The 16,194-nt window shown below is 47.8% G+C and overlaps 1 protein-coding gene across 1 annotated transcript in view; it reads right to left on the bottom strand.

The window, feature by feature from the left end:
* ITGA9 (integrin subunit alpha 9) overlaps window positions 1-16,194 on the bottom strand; it is a 368,409-nt gene that overhangs the window by 308,977 nt on the left and 43,238 nt on the right. Inside the window, exons 5-6 of the mRNA XM_069561451.1 lie at window positions 8,902-8,969; window positions 2,747-2,876 (exon numbers count right to left, since the gene is read on the bottom strand). Of these exons, the coding sequence (XP_069417552.1) occupies window positions 2,747-2,876; window positions 8,902-8,969 (198 nt within the window). The remainder of the gene's footprint in view (window positions 1-2,746; window positions 2,877-8,901; window positions 8,970-16,194) is intronic.

The raw sequence follows: 16,194 nt of genomic DNA, 5'->3' as shown, positions 1-16,194 counted from the left end.
ACAGGATTCTCCAGGCTAGAACACTGGACTGGGTGGCCTTTCTCCTCCAGGGGGTCTTCCTGACCCAGGGATCAAATCTGAGTCTCTGGTGTCTCCTGTACTGGCAGGCAGATTCTTTACCGCTGAGCCGGGAGGCCCCAGGAACAAATGGCAGCTGTCAGCCTTCTCACTGCGGAATGGCTCATCTCACAAAAAGACAAGGACCCAGGGCAGGAAAGAGTGTTCTCTGAGTGTCCTCTTTTGAACAGGTGCTATGCTAAACATTCTACATCTGTTTTTTGCTGTTGTTGCTCCTTTCTAAAATATAATTCTCATACAGTAAATTACACACATCTGACGTGTAGAATTTAACAAGTGTGGACACGTGGACACAACCATGCAGTCACCACCCAGAGTGACTATAACCACAGAATCCCTCTGTCCTTCTCCCAATCACTACCCACTACAGGTCACCCCATTCTAATTTCCATCACCATGCATTACTGTGCCTGTTCTAAACATCACTCAGTATAACATCTGGGGACTGCCCTGGTGGGCTGCTGGCTGAGACTCCACGTTCCCAATGCAGGGGGCCCAGGCTCAAACCCTGGTCAGGGAACTAGATCCCACATGCCGCAACCAAGATTTGCATGCCACAACGAAGAGTTTGCATGATACAACTAAGACTAAGCACAGCCAAATAAATAAAAATAATTACTTTTTAAAACCCATAACATCTGTGAGGTTTAGCACATGCTGCTGAGTGTAGTGGCAGTTTCTTTCTATGGTTGAGTAGGTTCACTTTTATGACTATGTCATAATGTCTTTATCCTCCTAAAGCTGGGCACTTGGGTTCCTTCCTGTTATTTCAACTTTATTGTGAATAAAACTGTTGTGAAATTCTTACACAGGTCTTCAGATGCCACTGATATGGGCCCGGGGACTAAACATGGGCAAGCAATGTGTCCGAGGTTACTCAGCAAGACTCAGATCCAATCTGTGTGTCTCCCAAGCTCCTGTCGTGAGCCACTACACACATCCCTTCCTAAGAAAAGGGAGAAAAAAGCTTACAGTTGGATAGAAGGATAGCTGCGCAAAGAATCTGGAGGCGAAAGGAATCTAGAAGTAAAGGCAAAAGTTGTCTGAGCTTGGCCTCCTGTTTTCTGAGCCCTGTTGCAGCAGAAACCCTGTACAGGTTGCCATGTATCCTCCAGACCTTTTCCTCAGCCGCAAACCCTAGTGCTATGATCATAAGATGCTTGCATTTTGTGTAATGCAATACTATGATCAATTCTTACTCACCAGATAACTGATTTCTCTCAGACTGGAGGTTCATATCCCCTAACAGCATGATCAGTGCCCGCAGAGCTTCACGTGACCCTGTGTGCATGAGCTTCTAAAGCATGAAGGCCTCTGATGGGCACACAGGGAAGAACCACAGGCCCTAAGGCTCAGAGGGGCTAACCCTGACCCTAAAGCCATGTCCAAACTGGGCTCTTTTCCGTCTTCTCGTTATTCTCTGATATAATAAACATGTGCTGCCCCAGGCACTATACCAAGACCTGGAAATGTCAGCCAACTCCCCTCCTCAAGGAGCTCCCAGTCCCAGGGAGAGGTCACACCACCGGACTGTGCTGTCTGCTGAGCACCTAGACTCTGGGCTCAGAAAGTACAGGCTTAACCCCCGCTCTACTACTGATGAACCATGGGACCTCGGCAGATTAAATGACTTCTTCACCTCGGCCTCTTTACCTATAAATAACGGCTGCCTCATAAGATTGTTCCAGGAATTAAAAGAAATAATATGCAGAGCCTGACATGACATGAAGTAAGTCTTCAATAAATGAGAGCACTAAGGAGCTGGGAGCACAGAACAACCAACGCCTCAAAGACTGTGAGTAAAGGTCTCAGAGCCTGTGTTACTGGCTAAAAAACTTGTAGTTAGAAAGGGAAAAGGCAAGTCAGCGAGTTCCTCCTGCCAACTCACAAGTGAATCTCTATGCAAAAGGCGGTCAGGGGCTCCCCCAGATTTGAATTAAGTGTAATAAGTGAAAGAATGTTTTCTCATCATTAGGTCTTGCTAAATTTAGCTTCATTTTCAGCCCAGAATTGCAGCATTTAGGGCCTGAATTAAAGAAAACAAGCATGTCAAATTGTCTTATACACAAGCAAAGACAGCCCCTCTCTGTTCTCTAATAAGCACGGGCTTGTCCCGGGTCATTCTGGCCTGGTGGCTGCTCACGTAAGTTGTGTATATTTTCTTTCCAGAGGATTAAAAGGGTTGAGAAACAAGAAAAGTTTTTCTGAGCTTTTAATTAAACTTTAGGATTGGGGTGCCATCCGTCATGCTCATGTCTGGTTCTTATTATTGCTATCTGCAACCAGTCTTGTGACCAGGAAGCAGAGACCTCATCCACAGGAAAGTCCTAGAAAACCAGAATTCTCTTGCATTCATCTTGTATCTAATCATCTGAACCCGAGTATTTGCTACAATAAGAAAAGAAAATGTTTGCTTCTTTGGAGGTTCAACTGTCAGCTTTTTAATGAAATCACACAGTTTGAATTCAGTCCCCTGTCTTGTTCTCTTTTCTGCCTTCTGTGTGTGTGGCTCAGTGTTGAGGTATCCTGGTTAAAAGTGCAAAAACTAGAACAACAGATGCAAAAGCCCAGGAACTCTGCTTCCCACCAGGAAAGCGGCCACTGGCAAGCTTGGTGGCAGTCTCTCCCACTTTCCCTTTCCTACCTGTCGTCCCCCTGAGCTACTCACCCAGGTAGGTGTATCTCCTGTTCATGATCACTTCATCATTCAGTTTGAAATAGGTGTTGTCCGTGAGGTTCAGCACTTTGACTGTCCCAGACCAATAAAATGAGCCTGGGGCACCCATCACCACCAGCTCCTACGAAAGAGAAACCCAAAGGTGAAAAGGTAAGGAAACTGAAGAGGGGATAGAGCAGTGTGGTGAGATCCACAATCACAACAAGGAACTCGTAATAAACTAAAGATGCCCCACGAGAACTTTCTTTATGAGCAACACAAAAAATTCACATTTATATTATTGACAACTGCTAAGATATGGAAGCAAACTAAATGTCTATCAACAGATGAATGGGTAAAGAAGACGTGGTACATACAGACAATGGAATATTACTCAGTCATAAAAAGGACAAAATTTTGCCATTTCCTGCAACAGAGGCCATTATGCTAAGTGAGATAAGTCTGACAGAGAAAGACATCATTAAGTCTTTCCTTCCCCTATAGGAAATCCTTTCTCTTTTATTATACTTTCTAAGAGTTGACTCATTGGAAAAGACTTTGATGCTGGGAGGGATTGAGGGCAGGAGGAGAAGGGGACGACAGAGGATGAGATGGCTGGATGGCATCACTGACTCGATGGACATGAATCTAAGTGAACTCCGGGAGTTGGTGATGGACAGGGAGGCCTGGCGTGCTGCGATTCATGGGGTCGCAAAGAGTCGGACACGACTGAGCAACTGAACTGAACTGAAAGTATCTATACTGTAATAAGAAATAATAAAAATTATTTTTCAAACCAAATCATTGACTTTTCATTCAACAATATTTATTAAGCATCTTTTACTAGGTATGAAAGCTTATACCAGGTCCAAATATCATTCAAGTCCCTTTCTACAACATTCCCTGGGTAAGACAACATGGAACTGTACAATATACTTTAGAAAACACTCTGTCCTAAAGGGTTACAATTGAAGACAGGTAGAGGCCTTCCAGGCTCATGGAGACGCCAGACGCTGCACAGGTCACACCTCTCGTGGCTGACACGCAGCCACCCACCCCTGGCCTCTAGAGTCCCCACACTGTTATACTTCAGAAACATCATTCCTGGCTGGCCCTTCCCTGCAGAGCTGAAGCTGCTGGTTTCCAACGAGTTCTCAGAGGCTAGATCTTGCTGGAAGAGATCTGAGTTTCTGATGGCAATTCATAAAGTGACACTGAATTAATTCCAAGAGTAAATGTCTGAAAAGAGCCATAGCCATCTAAATGGAAGAGCAGAGAGAGGAGGACAGAGAAGGCAGAAAGAAGAGCACGTGCGGCAGCAGCAGCAGGACGATGCTTTAAGCAACACGTGTTTCGTGGGCAATTGGGGTAACAGCTTTAACAAAGCAGCATGTGAGCATCACTGGAAAGAAAGCCACTAGACTCCAGCATGAATGGTTTGCTCTTGATAATTCAGGAAGGTGCTGACTAAGAATGACCATTGAGAAGCACTTCATTTTAAGGTTCTAAGATCTTATCCAGGCTTCCCTGGTGGCTCAGATGGTAAAGAATCTGCCTGCAATCTGAGAGACCTGGGTTTGATCCCTGGGTTAGGAAGATCCCCTGGAGAAGGGAATGGCAACCCATTCCAGTATTTTTGCCTGGGAAATCCCATGGACAGAGGAGCCTGGAGGGCTACTGTCCATGGGGTCACAAAGAGTCAGACACAACTGAGTGACTAACACTTTCACACTTGCATTTTCCGGGGTATCTCACTGTTTTATAAAAATATATCGCTTTCTGCACTTAGGATACATCTCCAGGGAAACACAGGCAGTGCACGCACTCATTCATTCATTCTCCTTTTACATATCTGTTCTCTGTAAGGGACTGTCCAAGCACTAGCAGGGGCATGAGAAAGACACATGATCCTCAGAGCAGAGAGACCTTCTCCTTGGCCTGGAGCTCAGGAAGAAATCTGTAATCAGCGCCCAAACACTGGGCGCACAGAAGGTCATAATGAGCAGTATTCCCAGGGCCAACTGTACACAGAGTGTAGAACTTTCTCCACCGGCAGTCTTTCCTGGACCAAAGCTCTGAGCATCAACAGAGATCTGAAAGGCTCTTCAGGACCCCAGGCAATGGAGGTGCTGCTTTCTGATAATCCAGATCAATCCAGGGCGAGAGTTAAGAAATGTACATTGAACGTATCACTGCATCCCCTCTCTCAAACATTATAAAGAGGACAAGACAAAGCCATCTCTCTCCTCAAAAACATTTAAAATGAAAAGCATTTGTGTTTTTTTCCCCCTTTCCTCTTAGTGTTCAAGAGGAAATTCCCCTGAAGTTCAAATTATTAATAGATAAACTGAGGCCCAGCCTAAGACTCTCAGAGCTGAGGGTAGGAAAACAGTGTCTCCATGGGACTCCCTCCTATTTGGCTTTTTCCATCTGCTGTGGGTGCAGCCTGGGCCCTTTTGCCACTGTCCACAAGTGCCAGGAAAATGTGATCAATGCTTGGCTCCTCACCACCCAGGAAATAGCCAACACAAATGTAACACACAGAAGTATGAGCTCCTCATAAAGTCCAAGGTCACCCCTGCTGAAATCCCATCAATAATCAGCGTGGGCCTTTCCACAAAGGGCAGAACCTCCCAGGTACCTGGAGCTACCCAAGATTTACTGCTGCTGCTGCTGCTAAGTCGCTTCAGTTGTGTCCGACTCTGTGCGACCCCATAGATGGCAGCCCACCAGGCTGCCCCGTCCCTGGGATTCTCCAGGCAAGAACACTGGAGTGGGTTGCCATTGCCTTCTCCAATGCATGAAAGTGAAAAGTGAAAGTGAAATTGCTCAGTCGTGTCCAACTCTTAGCGACCCCATGGACTGCAGCCTACCAGGCTCCTCTGTCCATGGGATTTTCCAGGCAAGAGTACTGGAGTGAGGTGCCATTGCCCAAGATTTAAGCTGCCAGGCATTTCTCGGTGCCCTGCAGATTGGCACAGGCAGGGAGGCAAAAGAGTCCTCAGGACCTGTGACAAAAATCTATGCCAAACTAATTTCCACCCAAATGTCCCCAGGTTCTCATGGTGGTGTCCCAACGCTGGCGGGGCTGGGCTGTCTTCTCACACTGCTTAGAAGTATCTATCTCTGTTATCCTAGGCTGCAAAAATAAACATGTTCCCGGAAAGTTCTCTTCTTGTCCTCAACGCTGGGCTAAAATTCATGTGGTGTCCACAGCTCAAACAGCTTTGATAACCAGGGTCACTGATCTTCAAGACAAGCAGTCGCCTTGGGCCCAAGAAGTTTGGGACAACAGGGCCATGACTGGAAGGCCCGGGAGCACATCCAGCTTGGGAGGCAGCTGCCCACCCTGTGCAGGGAAGGCGCAGCTCCCAGAGAAGGCAAACCCAAGTGACAAGGTCAGCAGGAGGGCAGGAGAGGGGTGCAGAGCTGTCTGACCCCTTCAACCGCATTTCCTGCTTGGCCTCCAACAGCTGAAGTTCCAGAAACAAGAGAGTCCGCAAGTTCAAAGACCTCCTGTTTAGGGAGTGCAAAAGCCTGGGAACTGAACCAAAGGCCAAGGGCCCCTGCGGCTGGAGATGGCGTGGCCAGGTCAGGAGTGAGCCCTCCAGACCCTGCCCCCCTGCAGCGCTCCACGCACCAGTGCCGCCGCTCACCAACCACGCTTCCCTTGGGCTCTGGAGCCCAGGGCCTGGGGTCCCAACAGGTCCTCTGGTTCCTCTGGGAACCCGGAGCTGGCACAGCCCCCTGCTTACCCTCTGCACCCCTGAACTTCCTCTTCACCCCCCAGCCCCAGTGTCCTCATCCTTCTTGACTCTCCAGCTGAAGATACCCCCTCCCTGGGACTCCTCCTCCCCTCTAGCTCCCCACCACCATCTCTGATGAACTCTCATTTCTGCAATGACTTGACTTTCTCCTCCCACTGTCTAAAGGAGGTATTCCACACACATACACACACACACCCAGAGCCCCCCAACCCCAGACCCATGCTAAGCACACCTGTGTGCTGTGCTTAGTCATTCAATTGTGTCGGAGTCTTTGTCACTCCATGGACTGTAGCCCACCAGGTTCCTCTGTCTGTGGAATTCTCCAGGCAAGAATCCTGGAGTGGGTTGCCATGCCCTCCTCCAGGGGGTCATCCCAATCCAGGGATCAAACTCAGGTCTCCTGCATTGCAGGAAGATTCTTTACCATATGAGCCGCCAGGGAAGCGTATCTAGTCCCCTCAGAAACAGACTAGGATTGGTCAAATTGAGGCTACGTTCTAAAAACATTCATGTGACCATCCCATCCCATTACCTCACATGGCACATGTCTAAGGGAGACCCCATGGTTTGCCTCTTCCAGTGGATTCTTTCTTGGGCAGCCCCCTTTCCACTGGTACCACCATTCCCCAGAACCCTGGCATAAAACCTCCTTCCTCCTCCGCACAGTCCTCTGCTTGCCCAGCCCGCGGACACTGCCTTCACATTCTCTGACTTCTGTCATCCTTTTGATTCCTGAAGCAGCCCCCTCCCCAAGCTGCCCTGTCATTTTGTGGCAGGACCACATCACAGCCTTCGACCTGGCCTCCCTCCAGGCTCCCCCACTTCCAGACTCCTGGGCACAAGAGCAGCCCAAATAGCCTTTCTTACAGCACGGCCACTACTGCATCTGTCACCTGCTTGCAAACTTACAGCGTTCTCACTAGATCTCATTGGAGGAATAAGAGCCACAGAATTTGCACCATCTAAATGCTCATTGAGATGGAAGACGGTGACCTTGGCCTACAGCAGGATGGTATTTGAAACCAACGAGGATAAAGAAACTGTTTAACAAACCAGTATCAGAACAACCAACCACACACTTAGGAAAACAATGTTCATTCCCTCATATATTTGCAAACATAAATCCAAGATGGATTAAAGATATATTTTTTAATTTGTAAAAGTGACATAACAAAATACAGATGACCATTTCACACTCTTAAGATGGGGATGACCTTCCTAACAGAGAGGTCTAGAATCCAGAAAGAAAAAGATTGTTAGATCTGACCAAAGATGAATGTTCACTGTCTGTAAAGGAACCATGTGTGTGCTAAGTCTCTTCAGCTGGGTCCGACTCTTTGTGACCCCATGGACTGTAGCCCACCAGGCTCCTCTGTCCATGGGATTCTCCAGGCAAGAATACTGGAGTGGGTTGCCTTGCCCTCCTCCAAGGGATCTTCCCAATCCAGGGATCAAACCCTCATCTCTAACGTCTCCTGTGTTGGCAGGCAGGTTCTTTACCACTAGCATTATCTAGGAAGCTGTGGTATGTATTTTACTACAAAAAAAAAAAAAAAGCATGGATACAAGGAGACAAATTCAGGCCAGTGTATCTCCAGGCAATGACCATGGATGGCTCTTCTGAAGGGTGATGACAGTGGTCATCAAAGTTGTCACGTCTGGGATGTACTCTGGAGGTTAAAACAACGAGACTGTGTATGATTAGAAGTAAAGTAAAAAGTACATTTTTTTGGCCTGAGCAGCTAGCTGGATGATGGGGCCACTTACAGAGCCTGGCATGGAACTTGTCCCGTGGCAGACCACCATAAAAATGAGAAATGAGGAGCTGATGTGAAGAGTAAATGGACAGAGGGTGAGAATCACATGAGAAAATGGTCCCTAAACAGGGGCCACCAGCCAAAGGTCATGGTCCGACAGAACAGATCATAAGAACTCGAGTTCATGGTCCTTCAGAAACTGGGAAAGGGGATGGTTGGGGCTGTGCAGAAAAACTGAGTCTCTCCCCTAAGGAGAAGGGCTGCTAGGAGGTGACGTCTGGATGCTTAATGTAGCCTCACACTTGCTGGCAAGAGGACAGAAACTTACCTGGGCGTTGTCTCTCTCCCACCCCCTTGCATCAATTCCTCCAGAGGTCCTCAGAGTCAAACTGAGTCCCAGAGAAACTGTCCGAATGGGAGTGCAAATGGGCCAGCTCACCCTCTCTGCCCCGTGGCCTCTGGCCAGCAGGTGCCCCAACCAGTATCAACATCCTTCCCTGGATGTGAGGACCAGAATTCACACAGAGGTAGGACCAGGGGGCGCGGGAGGATCAGAAGACCCACCTCAAAGGGCCCCCGAAACCCCCATTAGCCAAGAAATGAACACCCATGCGAGAAGAGCGGCCCAAAGAGCGATACCCACCTCGGTGAAGAAGCCCGCTATCCCGGCCTGGCAGGAGCCGTGCTCCTCTCCGTACTTCTTCTTGTACTCTAGAGGGGGCGGGGAGGGAGGGAAGCAGACCACAGCCTCGTCAGTGTGTGCCAGGCGTGTGCAGAGCGGCCCCGCGTGCGGCCGTGGGCAGGGCCTAGGGACGCCATGCAGACTGGGGCGCAGAAGGAAAGTCTCAGGAATCCACCAGACCTCGAAACTCCAGGCTCCGGGGCCATCAGGTAGCAAGGCTGCCAAGTGCCCTGATGGACTTCCTTTGCATGTGGGGAAGGAGGAGCGGCAGCCCCCGTAATTAAGTGGGAAGCTGGCGACAATTACTTCATTCAGCCCAGAAAGGACAGGGAGCTCCAGGAGGAAGGAAGAGCTGAAAACATGACCCAGAAACGGAATGTTGTGGCCATCGCAGTGTGGAGTCCCCTGGGAGACAACAAAGCCTCCTCAAAGACACTACTGCCAGCTGGAGGCGACGTGCCTTCCAGCGCCCTCAGAGCCCAGGCGCCGCAGGAAGAGGGTAATCTGCTGGATCGGCCCCAGCACACGGTGACACCATCACTCTGAACTCCTCGTGTGGAAGGGACAGGGGAGATCTCTCCAGGCCGGAAGAAAACACATGAACCGGTCCTCCTCCTCCACCATTTCCTCAACTCCCAATACTCCAAGCCAACAAACGGGAACTCTGTTGCTACTGTTCCATATTTCCCTTGGCATTTTAAGTTTAGCAGGTTCTGGGCACTGTATCAGCTGTGCTCACATATCATTTCAGCAATCCCTCATCCCTGGGAACTCGTAGGGCCATTTGTAAGCAAGTGAAAGCCCCAGAGGCTCAGAGAGGTTAAGTGACTCCTCCGAGGTCACACAGCTAGTAAATGGCAAAGCCAGATTCTACCCAAGTTAAGCAGACTGGGAAATTCACATTCTTTCACCTCTGCGACTGATCAAAGCTTTTGCAAAGTGAGTGGTTACCCGAAACCCAGAAGGTGACTAGTCATTTGAAATAATGACAGGGGTAAAGACATGGAAATGGAATGATGTCCAGCTTAAGTGATTAATTACCTGTGAAACTGACTTGGCTGGACATAGACTCAGGGCGGCCCCTGGGCACCTTCAGGTCTAAGCTACCCAGTAAAACAACCCAGTGACTCCCCTCCCCATGTCACTCCCCACCTCCCCCGGCTCCTGACAAGTCTCTGCTTCCATTAAAAGCAATATAGTTCATTCTGAAACACAAAGCAAATAATACAAAGGAACAATGAGGCTGTGATTGCAACACAGTGCCACTTCCTGCCGCCCAGAGTGTGTCCTGGAAGAGAAGCGGGGGAAGGGCTCAGGGGAAATACAGAGTAATTCAGTTTCTAACAACACTCACCGCAGAGCCTGGTAACATTTTCCAGTAAGTGGCCATTAACCAACTGCTAAATTACAACAGAATGTCAATGGAGTTACTCCTCTTCCAGGCGAGGGCTAAATCAGTTCCTTCTGCCTTGTCCTGTTTTTACGAAGAGAACTCACGGCCCTGATAGAAAGCAACCCAGTGACGATGGAACGCAACTTCTCAGCAACATCTTGCGCCCAGGGCCGGGAGCAAGGCTTAATGCAAAGTCATAAACAGATCCTGCATCAAACTGTATGATGGCAAGAAATCACAGAAATTAATAATAAATCTTATATCAAATAGCACAATGGCAAGAAGGATCAGAATGCCCCAACCAGAACAAACAGTCACGCTAAATGTGGAAGGTCTGGCAAAAAGCACATCCACCCACCGACTCTAGGGTTAAACACCCAATCATAAGTCTTGGACAAATGAACGTACAAAGGAAATTCCCATGAGCTGAAGGAAACTCCGATGCAGGACACAGGAGTTCAGCCTCATAAATTTAGGACATGAGTAGGAATTATGTGGGAATCTTTCATGCTTTAAAGAAAGCAGTCTCAAGGTCTCTTTTGTGACAGGGGCTCCAAAAACAGACAGGAAAAACTTGTCTTTCTCTACATCCCCAAACTCCGCTGGTGAGCTCTGAGCCAGGAGCAGGCCCCAGGGTTCCCGAGGTAGATCACAGCCATTCTGGGATCTGGGAGGGTCCCAACCTCATCCCAGACCAAAGGCCAGCAGGGGAAGCCCTTTGACCAACCCCCTTGCCTCAGCCAGTATCTTGGCATCATTCAGAGGCCAGCCTGGCTCCCTGAGCTGGGACAGCCTCTTCCAAGGTCTGTGGACCAGAGACACACAGGCAGCAGGCACCATCACACAGGCTCCAATGGTCCTAAAACCCCAGGGTCTATACCTGCCTCCTCGGGGTGCTCTGGAGCAAGGAATCAACCACATGGGGCTCCTGACTGGTACCCAAGACTCCTGATGAGAGGACAGGCCATGTTCTGACTGTCCAGAAATGTCTGTACTCTGGTTAACCCCTTCAACCTGGAACAGGATCCAGTCCTATGCTTCCACACTCCCGGCCCCCACCCTACTGCACCACACTCTTCAGCGAGCAATTGTGACAACTCCAGTCTAGCAAGGCTCCACTGGGATGTGTATCTGACATTTCACATTCCACAGCTTTCCAGAACCTTCCAGAACCCCTCCTCAAGCTTCTCTGCCCAGGTGACCATGCAGGTAAAGTGATCCCCTCTCTCCATTTCAAAATGTATTTATCACATAGTTTATTCAACACCAAGATAACTTCACTGATCTCAGTGCCTCCAATACCAGCCCTGTACAAGGTATGGTGTGTGCAGGTGAGGTTTTGCCAAGGAAAAGGGTGGACGCTGTTCTCTGTGCCGACACAAGGCCCTGAGCAGAGAAGCAAAGGGCCCAGCACATTCCTCCAGATGCTGAGCACCTCGTCTCTCCAATCTGCTCACCTTGGACCTCTGTGCCCTCTGACCTCCCAGCCCTGCCCTCTCCTGACCTCCACCCCAGCCTTGCTTGAAGAGAAGCTGTGTCCTGGGTGCCTGGGAACCCTGCTTCTTCAGTGGGTGCCATCACTGACCCAGAGCCCTGAGGATGATGGTGGGGATGACTGGAGCAGGTCAAGGATTCACAGCATGGATTTTTCTGGGCTTTCCAAACCTAGGTTGCTTGATTCTACCTTGGGCAATACCATCTCCCTCTCAGGCTGCAGGAGGAACTGGAAAGAATACTCAGAACCAGTTCTTCAATCTCTGCCTAACCCCTTGGCATGATCCTCCATGGACAGTCCCCAAAGATCTGAGAACACAGATGGGATGGCCACGCCCAGCACTCTTGCAACAAAGTGCTCTTCTTCTAAAAGTCAAACTCGTGTGAAGAAGTGACCTGAGCAGCCTTTACACACTTCAAAGTTATTCCTGACCAAATATACCTTAAGACTAGGTACCATTGTGCAAGCACAGCCACTCAAACCCCAAGTCAAGTTGTGTGCCTGGCCTGCCCCTTTTCAGTAAAAATCAAACACCCACATTGTGCTGGCCTACCAGGTATTCAAAAATCCCGATTCAGCGAAAAGCGATCTAAGAAAGTAACTGTGAAGTGAGCAAGGCCACACAACAGCCAAACTAGCACCTCGGGGTGCAGCAGTGGCCCTTAGGGCCTGGGCTCGGGTTATGGGGGCCTTCCCAGGAGGCTTTGAGTCCGGGGCCACAGCATGATCCAGCTGTTTCCACTCTCCTCAGTGTTATTTCCATGAGTTAAGGATACCACTGTTACTTTAACCTGATTCCTTCTGCAAGAAATAAAGAAAGAAAAAAATATATATATATATATAAAATAAGATATGACATCCGGTCCCATCACTTCATGGCAAATAGATGGGGAAACAATAGAAACAGTGACAGACTTTATTTTCTTGGGCTCCAAAACCACTGCAGATGGTGACTGCAGCCATGATATTAAAAGATGCTTGCTCCTCGGAAGAAAAGCTATGACAAACCTAGAGAGAATATTAAAAAGCCGAGACATTACTTTACTGACAAAGGTCCATATAGTCAAAGCTATGGTTTTGCCAGTAGTCATGTATGGATGTGAGAGTTGGACCATAAAGAAAGCTGAGCACCAAAGAATTGATGCTTTTCAACTGTGGTGCTGGAGAAGACTCCTGAGAGTCCCTTGGACAGCAAGGAAATCAAACCAGTCAATCCTAAAGGAAAATCAGTCCTGAATACTCACTGGAAGGACTGATGCTGACGCTAAAGCTGAAGCTCCAATATTTTGGCCACCTGATATGAAAAGCTGACTCATTAGAAAGGACCCTCATGCTGGAAAAGATTGAAGGCAGGAAGAAAAGGGGACAAGAGAGGATGAGGTGGTTGGATGGCATCACCGACTCAATGGACATGAGTTTGAGCAAGCTCTGGGAGTTGGTGATGGACAGGGAAGCCTGGCATGCTGCAGTCCATGGGGTTGCAAGGAGTCAGACATGACTGAGCAACTGAACAGAACTGGTAATATATATAAATATATACAAATACACAATACATAAAAAACATATATAATACATAAATATATTTTTAATATTTTTATATCTTGTTTATATAATACATAAATATATTTTTAATATTTTTATATCTTGTTTATATAATACATTAAAATATTACATGTATTATATACATTTATATGTATATATAAAGGGCAGGTTGAAGTTTCTCTCTAAACCAGTTCTAAAACATAGGCCTTTCTTAAAAAAAAAAATTATGTATATATATATATACATATGTAGGGAAATCTATCACACCTATACGTTAGAAAGATTGCTTTTGCTTGTTGACACCTGAGAAGCAGGAGAGCCTCTATGAGAAGGGGTGGGTATGGAGACAAGGGGCTGCCCCACCACAACACAGCAAGGTCACACACCCTTGTTCGTGGACAGGTCCAGGAAGCACAGGGTGGAGGGCTGGGTGACGACTGCCAGGCTCCTGCGTTCCCAGGAAGAACTGCCCCTGCACACACAAAGGCAGGGGGCCACTCAGTCTCCAAATGCCCTCAGGACAGGCCGGGCAGACAGGACCACAAACCGGCAGTTTGCTTCCTCTCTGCTGTAGAACAAAACGTGTGTCCACCTTAAAGCAGCAAAAGAGAACTGGGCTTGGCGGGATAGCAGCGCACAGATGCTGTAACAAACCTGACTGTTAAAGATGGGGGAACTCAATCAGGGAAGCAAGGCATGGTGGCCTAGGGATCCCTCGGAGGAGCTGGGAACAGACTGGAAAGCTCTTTCTGATGTGGGTGGGTCTGAATTACGTGGCCTGCGTCACACACTTTGCTTCATTAAGATGTATGGCTCCTCCAGCCTAAAAATGGTAGTATTTTCCCTTGGTTGAGCTGCTGGTTTCACTAAACCCTGTCTAAACAGCAGGCAATTGGAGAGGAAAAAATACTGGTTTCCAAATGTTCACAGCACGCAACTTGATGCATGGAGCTTACACTAACGAATTTAATTCATTCGAGAATTGGCCTGGGTGGGGTCGCTTCCTGCACTCTTCCCAAAACACTGGTGGGATAAAACCAATCCACTGAGGGATCAAGATGTACTATACAGTGTAACATATATTCTTCCTACTGAACTCTTCCTTTTATCCATTCGAGAAAGTTTTAATTTCAGTTCAGTTCAGTCGCTCAGTCATGTCCGACTCTTTGCAACCCCATGAATCCCAGCACGCCAGGCCTCCCTGTCCATCACCAACTCCCGGAGCTCACTCACACTCACGTCCATCGAGTCAGTGATGCCATCCAGCCATCTCATCCTCTGTCGTCCCCTTCTCCTCCTGCCCCCAATCCCTCCCAGCATCAGAGTCTTTTCCAGTGAGTCAACTCTTCGCATGAGGTGGCCAAAGTACTGGAGCTTCAGCTTTAGCATCATTCCTTCCAAAGAAATCCCAGGGTTGATCTCCTTCAGAATGGACTGGTTGGATCTCTTTGCAGGCCAAGGGACTCTCAAGAGTCTTCTCCAACACCACAGTTCAAAAGCATCAATTCTTCGGCGCTCAGCCTTCTTCACAGTCCAACTCTCACATCCATACACGACCACAGGAAAAACCATAGCCTTGACTAGATGGACCTTTGTTGGCAAAGTAATGTCTCTGCTTTTGAATATGCTATCTAGGTTGGTCATAACTTTTGTTCCAAGGAGTAAGCATCTTTTAATTTCATGGCTGCAGTCACCATCTGCAGTGATTTTACAGCCCCCAAAAATAAAGTCTGACACTGTTTCCACTGTTTCCCCATCTATTTGCCATGAAGTGATGGGACCGGATGCCATGATCTTCGTTTCCTGAATGTTGAGCTTTAGGCCAACTTGTTCACTCTCCTCTTTCACTTTCATCAAGAGGCTTTTTAGTTCCTCTTCACTTTCTGCCATAAGGGTGGTGTCATCTGCATATCTGAGGTTATTGATATTTCTCCTGGCAATCTTGATTCCAGCTTGTGTTTCTTCCAGTCCAGTGTTTCTCATGATGTACTCTGCATAGAAGTTAAATAAGCAGGGTGACAATATATAGCCTTGACTTACTCCTTTTCCTATTTGGAACCAGTCTGTTGTTCCATGTCCGGTTCTAACTGCTGCTTCCTGACCTGCATATAGGTTTCTCAAGAGGCAGGTCAGGGGGTCTGATATTCCCATCTCTTTCAGAATTTTCCACAGTTTATTGTGATCCACACAGTCAAAGGCTTTGGCATAATCAATAAAGCAGAAATAGATGTTTTTCTGGAACTCTCTTGCTTTTTCCATGATCCAGCAGATGTTGGCAATTTGATCTCTGGTTCCTCTGCCTTTTCTAAATCCAGCTTGAACATCAGGGAGTTCACGGTTCACGTATTGCTGAAGCCTGGCTTGGAGAATTTTGAGCATTCCTTTGCTAGTGTGTGAGATGAGTGCAACTGTGCGGTAGTTTGAGCATTCTTTGGCATTGCCTTTCTTTGGAATTGGAATAAAAACTGACCTTTTCCAGTCCTGTGGCCACTGCTAAGGTTTCCAAATTTGCTGGCATATTGAGTGCAGCACTTTCACAGCATCATCTTTCAGGATTTGAAACAGCTCAACTGGAATTCCATCACCTCCACTAGCTTTGTTCGTAGTGATGCTTTCTAAGGCCCACTTGACTTCACATTCCAGGATGTCTGGCTCTAGGTGAGTGATCACACCATCGTGATTATCTTGGTCTTGAAGATCTTTTTTGTATAGTTCTTCTGTGTATTCTTGCCACCTCTTCTTAATATCTTCTGCTTCTGTTAGGTCCAGACCATTTCTGTCCTTTATCAAGCTCATCTTTGCATGAAATGTTCCCTTGGTATCT

The sequence above is a fragment of the Ovis canadensis genome, chromosome 19, assembly GCF_042477335.2.
Source record: "Ovis canadensis isolate MfBH-ARS-UI-01 breed Bighorn chromosome 19, ARS-UI_OviCan_v2, whole genome shotgun sequence".
NCBI classification, from domain to species: domain Eukaryota; kingdom Metazoa; phylum Chordata; class Mammalia; order Artiodactyla; family Bovidae; genus Ovis; species Ovis canadensis.
The sequence above is the reverse complement of the archived record's forward strand: the minus strand, read 5'-3'. Positions and strand labels throughout refer to the sequence as shown.